The 10,782-nt window shown below is 31.9% G+C and overlaps 1 protein-coding gene across 1 annotated transcript in view; it reads left to right on the forward strand.

Annotated features, from left to right (window-relative positions):
* LOC106467491 (gastrin/cholecystokinin type B receptor-like) overlaps nucleotides 1–10,782 on the forward strand; it is a 52,730-nt gene that overhangs the window by 16,684 nt on the left and 25,264 nt on the right. Inside the window, exon 2 of the mRNA XM_013927850.2 lies at nucleotides 1,608–1,729. Coding sequence (XP_013783304.1) covers nucleotides 1,608–1,729 — 122 coding nt within the window. The remainder of the gene's footprint in view (nucleotides 1–1,607; nucleotides 1,730–10,782) is intronic.

The following is a 10,782-nucleotide window of genomic DNA, read 5'->3' on the forward strand; positions in this document are numbered from 1 at the left end:
GGAGAAAAATGGATATCATTTTCAAATTCAGCGTACAGGAATTATTGTAGAACATCGCAGGCCTGTGTAATTGTTTTATTTATAGGTATGATATTTGAAATATTGGAACCAAAGTTTTTATAAACAAGTTACTTGAATACACCTTTTTCAGAAAGTAAACTTCCAACACTACTTGTGTATATTTATTTTTTCATCATCAGTTACAGATAAAGTACCCTGATAAGTTTCAGAATGCCTTCTATTGTTTTACTTAATATAATTAAACCAAGAAAAATTTAACTTCAATAATTAAGTGATTTATTCTAGGTGATATTTTCCCCAGATTTTTTTCTATTAACACAATTAATCTGATGCAAATATCTTCTCTGATAAGTCACCTTATTTCAAAGTAAATAAGACTATTAAACTCAGAACTGTATGCATCTACTTGTTTTTTAGGAAAATATTTGGATGACAAATAAAGCACGTATTTTTCGTGTACGAAACTTTAAGCCTAATCTCCAGAATGAGTGTTGTTTGGTTATAACGATCTGGCTTACAAAATATTGCTTTGCTTAATGCGCTCGGATACTCGCATTAGATGTAACGAAAATGAAGAAAAACAACTAACTAACGAAAAACTTTTTACGCTTGGCGACGTCGTTCCCAAGAAAAGTATTATTTACAAACAAGTAATTCCCGGTGGCGTAATTTACAAATCGTAACAGCAGAAAATATATGTTAGATGAACTCACAAAGAGTGCGATAACTTACAACACAAATACAAGCTAAATAAAGCGTCATCAAAAACAAATATTACAGCAAATAATATAGTATTTATCGAAGCGAAAGATACATTATTATACAAATCTGTACAGTTGCAGATGTCATATTTGCACTTTCTGTACTTTAAATATTGAAATTAACATAACCGTTACGAAACCTCTATATATATATGTATATATAAAAGGAATAGCTTCAAACGCATTATATCAATTACATTACTTGTCAATAGGCGATCAAAATCAGCACTATAAAACAATAATGAACTTATAATATTTTTTATATTAGATATATACACATACATTTCATCTATAATAACCCAGATAAAATCGTTATTACTTGAATATTTTACAACTTTTTTGTCTAAGTATCTTAATATTCACCCTCCCATTTTTCTTTTGTTCTTCTTCCTTCAACATGATTTTGATCAAGGGTTTTCAATAAAACTACACTCCTTTTTTTAATAAATGTACTGAAAATACAATTTTCTGAAATCATGAAATGGAAAGGAAAGTTAATTTCTAATTGTTTTCCACTCGTGAAGATTTTAAAACGAGGATATTTTGAATCATACAAAACTTCTTATAACAAAAAATATAAGTAAGTTATGTAAAAGAAAGATGAGTTTGTTAACAGTTCGCATTTTACACAGCTTATGTTGTATTTATCATTAGTACTTCCTTCTCCTTTCAATTACTAAACTAGACAACACCGGATTTTCTTGATCTTTCTTATAATCACAATATTATAAAAACTAGTGACGAAGTAGATACTTTATAAGGTAGAAAAAGCTTCTAGCACGTGGTAAACGTAAATATAATGTTTGTTGTGTTTTTTTCCTACAGTACGTCAAGCTTTTCTCCTATACGTGGACTTTAGGAGAAATTTGTTGCAAATTCGTGTATTATATTCAAAACGTTTCGTCTATTTGTTCTGTGCTGACTCTAACAGCAATGAGTGTAGAAAGGTAAGATAATTCATTTTAACATGAAGCTATCAAAATAGTTACTGAAACTAAAGTGTTTAACGTTAACAGCTAGGCTTATCTAAGAGTGTTTTAACAGAATCAGATTAACTTACCTGAAAGTGTTTAACAGTACTATCTTGGCTTATCTAGAGTGTTTTAACAGAATCAGATCAACTTACCTGAAAGTGTTTAACAGTACTATCTTGACTTATCTAGAGTAGTTTAACAGAATCAGATTAACTTACCTAAAAGTGTTTAACAGTACCACCCTAGCTTGTCTAACGGGATTTATAACATTGCCAGCTTAGCTAATCTAACGTGGTTTATCAGTAGAGGCTAGCTAATCTTACATTTTAATCAGTACCTGTCTAGTTTATCTAACGTGGTTTATCAGTACCAGCCTAACTAATCTAACGTGGTTTATGTATACCAGTTTATCTTATCTAAATAGTACATCTTCTTAAAACTTCTGCGAATATGCGTGCACAGAACGGAGAGAAGGACGTTAAGCACGTGCTTGTAAATATAAGAGCAGTTGTTGACCTGGGTTTTACAGCTGGATAAACAGAAGCTTGAATGTCTAGAAAGTGCATACCAGAGCAGAGAAACGTGGCTCAAACGTTTATATTTGTTAAACAGAGAGAGCGCCAGAGATGGCTAATACACTGAACAAGACGATACGCGCCACAGATGGCTGATACACTGAATATGAGGCCGCGCGCTGTACAAGGACAACTAGGGAACCAATTTTATATAAAAAGCCACCATTGAAAAACTAATTCTGCAGTTATCACTAAGTTCCTGAGTGTAAAATAATTATAAAGATTAGAGTTTCTTATTTTTATAGAACGTCCTACTACCTAGTAATGCTGTAGTAATTAGAGTGGTTAAAAAAGGCCCTACTTGCTAGTAATGCTGTAGTAACTAGAGTGGTTAAAACAGGCCCTACTTGCTAGTAATGCTGTAGTAACTAGAGTGGTTAAAAAAGCCCTAATTAGTAATAATGTTGTAGTAGGTATGGTGGTTAAAAAAGCCCTACTAGCTAATAATGCTATTATTAGCTAGTAGGGCCTTTTAAAAGTATCCTAACTATTCCAGCATTATTAGCTAGTAGGGCCTTTTTAAAGGTATCCTAACTACTATGGCTGAAGTAGTTAGGATACTTTAAAAAGGCCCTACTAGCTAATAATGCTGTAGTAGCTAAGATGGTTACACATCATATAGGAATTCTTGGTGTTGTTCATATTGGTTTTAGAGCAAAGTCACATTGGAATATCTGATATGTCCACCGCAAGGAATCGAACACCGAATTTTAGCGTCGTAAGTCCGTAAACGTATCGCTAGCCCACCAGGGGACTTGGTATCAGTGACTTAAAGTGGGCCTTCAGGTATTTTTTAATATTCAAAGACATTTTGATAACTTTTTTTTTACTTTTCGATTGTGGAAATCAAAGTCCTGACGGGTTTTTCTCACTCGAAATTAAAGATTAGAATACTATGATATAACTGTGATGAACTTTAACCTATGAAGCTATTTAAAAAATCAATTACTTTGTTAATTACAGCAGAATGAAAGCTAATTTTTAGAACCTACGCATACACAAATATATAGCGTCGTGTTTCAATATAAAATCAATTTTCTAACAATCCAATCACAACTGAAAGAAGATCGCGAGCTAGATCTTCTGGAAGCCAATGGGAAGGGAAATATAATTCTGTAGCAATTTCTTGCGGAACAAAATATAATCATGATCATATTTTATACGACATTCAAATTTGCAATGTTTATTATGCAAACCTAATAATATGCTATATTACTTAAAATTATCAGTAAGGAATCTTTTTGGAAAAATAAAGGAAAATCGAATATTATATAAAGAGAGTTGAGTCGTTATATTAAAACGATTTTAAATACCTAAATCAACAAATAATGTGAAAACATCAGCCGATATAAAGTCATGGTGGAACGGAATGTATCAGAACTACAGTTTCACGTTATTTGGCGTTACGTAGGTAGTGTGATGTCACCGAAAATGTATCGCTTTTGATAAAAATATGTAACAGCCCTTTCCAACGCAAAATATTTATACACTCCAATCATAAAGGTGTATTCATATCGGAGATTTAGGTTTTACAAGACTTGTACTTACTTAATGGCATTAAAAAACAAAGAAATGTGGATCAAATTGAATCATAAAAACCATCTAAAAAGAGACTCGCAACAAGTCGTATCCTTGCTTTGGTCAGGAAAGTGTGGCGTTTCATAACCGGTGGGAATTCACGAATACAAAGGCCAGTGGCAAAAGCAGTTCACATGTCACAGGAAACAGTACACAACATAATGGAGAGGGATCTGTGTCTGAAAAAGCGACACAAGTCACCTGTACACAGGACATATCCGTTCAACTGTTGCATGTCTCAAGCAGCTGAAGAATGCTATTCCATGCAAAGACATGCCGGTCAAATTGCCGAACACAACACCTAGATATTTCTGTGGGATCGGACAGTAGAAATTGATGTTAATTGAATCATTGTCCTCGTACGCTAGATGGCTTATTGAAAGCTCGCAGGGAAGAAAGGTGTGCTTTAGATATTACAGCCTTACGATGAAGTTTTTGCAATGAAAACTATGCTGCAGAGCTATTGCCAAGATGTGCGGTCGTAACGACACAGACTGTAACGACGTGGTGGGTCTCCAAAATCGTTTGAATTCCACGTACTCAACCATTGTAGTTTCATGCAACTAAGTACATGAAAAAAACAAATTTAAAATGCTTTAAGATCCAATCTCTTTTATAAGAACAACTTTTCCAATAACTTTAAACACTCTTTATCTCACTTTCTCGCGTGAAATAAAACTTATTTCGTTTTGTGTATCTTGTTTGACAGCTTTTATTTTCAGTCGACCTAATTATTCAACTAAGACTATTTATTTCTGGCAACTACGCATTTCATGGTAAATTGTATATAATTCGATTTCGAAAATATTGTTTTCTAATTAAGAACTGTCATCAAGCAGGTTGTAAACCCTTTTGTGTCTGTTATTACGTCACAATTATGACGTCATATAAACAGCGAGGTTTTTAATGTCAAAAGCTGATGTAGCAATGTGACTAATGAGCCTAATAGCATTTATTAAAATCACACAAGACTACAGATTTTTATAGGTATTATTAGACTTAGTAGTTTCCTTGTTTCTAGGGATTTCGTCGTTTAAGAGTGTAATATTAATAAAAAACTGATATTTCAATGTATCCGGAGTAAACAATTGGGCGTTTTGCTGTACAATTATCATTTCTAAATTTTTTTGCTTATTTATTTCTCGAATTTTGAAAGCGCAAAGCTAATTCGGAGGCTATCCGCTTTCCACCGTGGGTATCAAACACCAATTTTTTAGCGTTATAAACTTACCGGCAATTTTTGTATTCATATATTTGGTGTTTAACGAAACAAAAAAGTTAATATTCGTGAAGTTATATAATCTTCTGTTCTAGATGTATTATCGCACAAGGTACAACAAACATATTTATTTTTTACTTGTTACTGTTAGACAGCAGTTACTGCTAAAAATAATAATATGAATAGTTTAGTGTATGTAAAAACTAACACATGCTATTAGTTAATTTTGATTATACAATAAAAACTTCATCACGAAGCAAATAGAAATATGTTTCTCAAGATGTCTAACGATCTTGAACCAACTTTCATGAGTTCAGTACATTATTTCATGAACTTAGTACATTTTTTCATGGCTTCAGTATATTGTTTCATGTGTTCAGTATATTTTTTTCATGACATAAGTATATTGTTTCATGAGTTTAATGTATTGCTTCATGTCTTCAGTACATTGTTTCATGAGTTTAATGTATTATTTCATGAGTTCAGTACATTATTTCATGTGTTTAGTGTATTGTTTCATGACTTCAGCATATTGTTTCATGGATAAAGTACATTGTTTCATGGCTTCAGTACTTTGTTTCATTAGTTCATTACGTCGTGTCGTGAGTTCTGTACATTGTTTCATAAGAACAGTAAATTGTTATTGAAACGGGTTATAATAAGACAAGTGTTGATATGTATAAGTAACAGGATTGTGAAACAGGAGTCGTCGACTGCATTTGAAATTGGTTTTAATCTTGATATAAGATATGATTACATAGATTTCTTCGTAGTTTTATCCTTGTTAAGCTTACATAAAACGTCCAATAAAAATGTATTGACCAATGGACATTTGATCTGGCTCTAAACTGTTAGCTTTGGTCAGCAAGAAATATCAAGGACTAAAGCTCTGTTAGCTTCGCTGTTCTGCCCTTCATTAAATCGGTTCCATAAAAAGTACAATCATACCTAACTATACGGCAAGGAACAAATTTCATACCTTTGTCGTTAACGTATCATTGACAGCACGAAAGCCACTATCAGTTTTATTGTACATTCTCTTTTGTGTGTGTGTGTGTTATATCAAACTGAGAAGCTTATGAACCAATAGTTCTTCCCCTCATATGAAGCTATTAACTGATGTGTACGGCCATTCAAGTCTGTTTAGGATGAAGGCCTAACTCAACTGTGAGAAATGGCGTTTTTTCCGGATAAATGTGAACATGAGACAAAATGAAAAAGTGTAAAAAAATATAATTACAATTATTTACAGCTTGTGGAAAAAATAAAATTATAATTACTTACAACTTGTGGAAAATATATAATTATAATTATTTACAGCTTGTGGAAAAATAACATTTTAATTATTTACAGCTTGTGAAAAAAATAAAATTATAATTATTTACAACTTGTGGAAAAAATAATATTTTAATTATTTACAGCTTGTGGAAAAAAATAAAATTATAATTATTTACAACTTGTCCTACAGTCAAGAAGTCACTCACTCCTTTCCGATCTTTTAAATAATAAAACATAAAGTGACGTAAATGAACGAGGGAAAATACAATTTTCATTATTATTATATTTATATTCTTAATGAACATACTAGCTGGAGTACCCGTCCCCTGGTCGGAAGTTATGTAAATTAATGATTAATGAAAGGTTATCTTAGTACATGAAAGATTACTTCTCTTATATGTAATTGTAAAAAACGCCCATAAAAACTGTAAAATACAAAATATGTGACCGAAACTTTGCATGTATCTCCGTATGGACCCAACAAACCTTCATGTCAAATTTGGTGAAGTTCCATCAACAGGGGACGAAGTAGTGGTAAAAAAAAAAACGCAAAACTGAAAATTTGTATGTGCCAATTTTGGTGAAGATCCATCCACACCCTGCGAAGTAGGATATACAGACAACAGACAATACTATTATATTTACATAATAGTTTGTGTAATATATATATAATGATTTATGTAATATTTATATGGATAAAAGGAATGAAAAATAAACACGAAGAAAAAGTAAGAACAATGAGGAAATCTAATTAACAGAATTAAGATGAAAAAGTCAAACACAAGGAATTAAATAAAAGTAACGTACAGAAATGTATATGAACTAATAATAGGTGTAGAATGTAATACTGTGTACAAGAAACACGAATCTCGTAAAGCAATGTAAAGAAACATAAGAATACTAAAAATAACTGTGTCAGTGATAAACCACCAAACATACATCGATTGAACAATAATCGAATGATTATGTGATTGAACAGAAAATTGGGCAAAAGTAGTTTCGAACATAAAGATAATCAAGAAACAGAACTTTACCTGTGTGGTCACCTATTGGAGAGGTTTAGAAACAACAATGGCCTGATCGTATATACCTACTTTTCCTGTTACTTTACCTGTGTGGTCACCTATTGGAGAGGTTTAGAAACAACAATGGCCTGATCGTATATACCTACTTTTCCTGTTACTTTACCTGTGTGGTCACCTATTGGAGAGGTTTAGAAACAACAATGGCCTGATCGTATATACCTACTTTTCCTTGACATAGCTGAAAGTACTCTTATTTTATTTTATAGGTCACGTGACATCTTTATCTAATCATTTTTAAGTCAATAACCAACACAACAACTGATTCGTCTAAGTCAGGGATTCTGAACGTGGGGCACACGCCCCACAGAGAGGCAATTTGAATATATTGGAGGCAATTTAAAAATGCTACAATAAGAAACAAATTTAATTTGGGTGTGAAATTTTGGTAAATTTCTAAATTCTACATTATATTATTATACCTTTCAACATCAAATTTGTTTTTATATAAAGGGAGTATCAAATTTTTTGAGGTGTCGAGGTAGGGCATGGAGCAAAAAAGGTTAAGAACCACTGGTCTAAGTTCTCTCAATAATCAAAACCATGACTGTTTCATTTTTTGTTCTATTAATAACTAATGTCATGATTTTTACACCTTTATTCTGTCAATAACCAATACAATGGTTTTTAAAACCAGGACTGTTTATTTTTTTTATGCTATTAATAACTAATATCATGATTTTTATACCTTTATTCTGTCAATAACCAATACAATGGTTTTTAAAACCATGACTGTTTATTTTTTTTATGCTATTAATAACTAATATCATGATTTTTATACCTTTATTCTGTCAATAACCAATACAATGGTTTTTTTATCTCTTTTCCGTCAATAATCAAAATCACGAATGTTTTATCTTCGTTCTTTAATACTTAACATCATGGCAATAGTTAGTTGTTTGTTTTGAAGTTAAGCACAAAGCTACACAGTGGGCTATCTGTGTTCTGCCCACCACGGGTATCGAAACCCACAATAGTTAATACCACGAGTATGTTTTATCAATAACTAATACCACGAGTATGTTTTATCAATAACTAATACCACGAGTATGTTTTATCAATAACTAATACCACGAGTATGTTTTATCAATAACTAATACCACGAGTTTGTTTTTATCAATAACCAATACCACGAGTTTGTTTTTATCAATAACTAATACCACGAGTATGTTTTATCAATAACTAATACCACGAGTATGTTTTATCAATAACTAATACCACTAGTATGTTTTATCAATAACTAATACCACGAGTTTGTTTTTATCAATAACTGATACCACGAGTATGTTTTATCAATAACCAATAGCACGAGTATGTTTTGTCAATAACTAATACCACGAGTATGTTTTATCAATAACTAATACCACGAGTATGTTTTTATCAATAACTAATACCACGAGTATGTTTTATCAATAACTGATACCACGAGTATGTTTTTATCAATAACCAATAGCACGAGTATGTTTTATCAATAACTAATACCACGAGTATGTTTTATCAATAACCAATAGCACGACTGATTTTATTTTGTCTATCAGTTATCGATACCGTGACTATTTCTTCTGTCATTAACCAATAACTTGGATTGTTTTATCTTTACCCTCTCAATAAATAATACCACAACTGTTTTATCTGTATTCTGTAAACAACAAAATCCACGGTTGTTTTACTTATTTTCACAACTTTTAACTTATTTCGTCGTAACTTATCTGTAATGATCAGTACACGACTTTCCTGTATATCGAAAAGTGCTATAGATGGGTTACTTTATAGACCCCAACGACTCAGATATCGAACTTGAGCTGTCAACTTGTTAAAACAATAAATTGTTTGTTTGTTTGAAGTTATGCACAAAGCTATACAATGAGCTATCTGTGCTCTGCCCACCACGGATATCGAAACCCTGTTTCTAGCGTTGTAAGTCCGCAGACATACCGCTGTGCCACTGGGGGGCTAAAATGATAAAAGAATAATTACATATGATGTCGTAAACTCAAGATAAATCCAGACAATATATTCTAAATAATATTCATTTTACACAGACCACACCTTCTACGCCTATGTCACAATATCCTCTGTTAAAGCACCACGTAAATTCTTGATTGGACGTAATTAGAACAAAAATACCATTAAATATTGTTATCTATTTGCAAGTAAAATCGAACACTAGCACATTATCCGGTACACTGTTCATACGCAGAAACGACTTACGATCAATAGGTTGTTAGATAAATATATATATCAAACTCTCACGCTGATACGAGAACTTGTACGTTAAAAACTGTCTTCTAAGAAATAGGAGCGTTGAGTAATTTACTCACTATAATCATACATAAGTCCGGAGATTTGAGTGTGTTTTTTAAAACTACCAAAGGGGTTGTATACTAATTACAGTTGGAAGTTTCCTTCTCAGTTCTTTAAAATGACAAAAACCCCTTGCTTCAGTACAAGGACATTTCACTTATCATTGAAAGCTTGTTCCATTAGAATTAATTGCTACAGTTGACTACTCTGATAATTCATGGTATGAATATCGATTGAAAGGAATGTAGATTACGATGGAAGATGGAGACGAGAATGAGAAAACGTGGAGTGAAGAGAGTACTAGAAGCTTTCAAAGATAATGAAACCAGAGCATACATTCCGACGTTCTGTTTGTTAAGCACATATTGACCATAAAGCTGTGTTAACAAGAGCCCTACATTACTTTGAATCGCATTTCCTAGTTAGTCAATTTTTAAATAGAGAAATAATGTAAAGTATCTTTAATACTTTTTAATGTTCACTATATAATCACATGAGCCGTCACTCTTCCTTAAGCACCCCTAACAACGTAGCTTAAATATCTCAATATCACTTAAATATCTCAAGGTTTTTAAGCACTCTTGAAACTGTCCCGAGCTTCTGAAGTTATTACTCTAATCTAAAAGTAATCGAATACAGAAAAACGTGTCGTCCAAAGTCTGTTGTTGTTTTTTTATAAATATATAATAGATGCAATATTTTAAAATATACTTATGAAAAACATGTTTCGTATGAACTGTAATATTTTGATCCTCATCCTGAATATTTTTAGTTTAAACATATTATCTTAAGAAATAGAAATAATACTTTGTTATACAACATCATATACACATACTCGTCATCGGAGAACAAAGTTTGGAAATAGAAATAATACTTTGTTATACAACATCATATACACATACTCGTCATCGGAGAACAAAGTTTGGAAATAGAAATAATACTTTGTTATACAACATCATATACACATACTCGTCATCGGAGAACAAAGTT

The sequence above is a fragment of the Limulus polyphemus genome, unplaced genomic scaffold, assembly GCF_000517525.1.
Source record: "Limulus polyphemus unplaced genomic scaffold, Limulus_polyphemus-2.1.2 Scaffold2633, whole genome shotgun sequence".
NCBI classification, from domain to species: domain Eukaryota; kingdom Metazoa; phylum Arthropoda; class Merostomata; order Xiphosura; family Limulidae; genus Limulus; species Limulus polyphemus.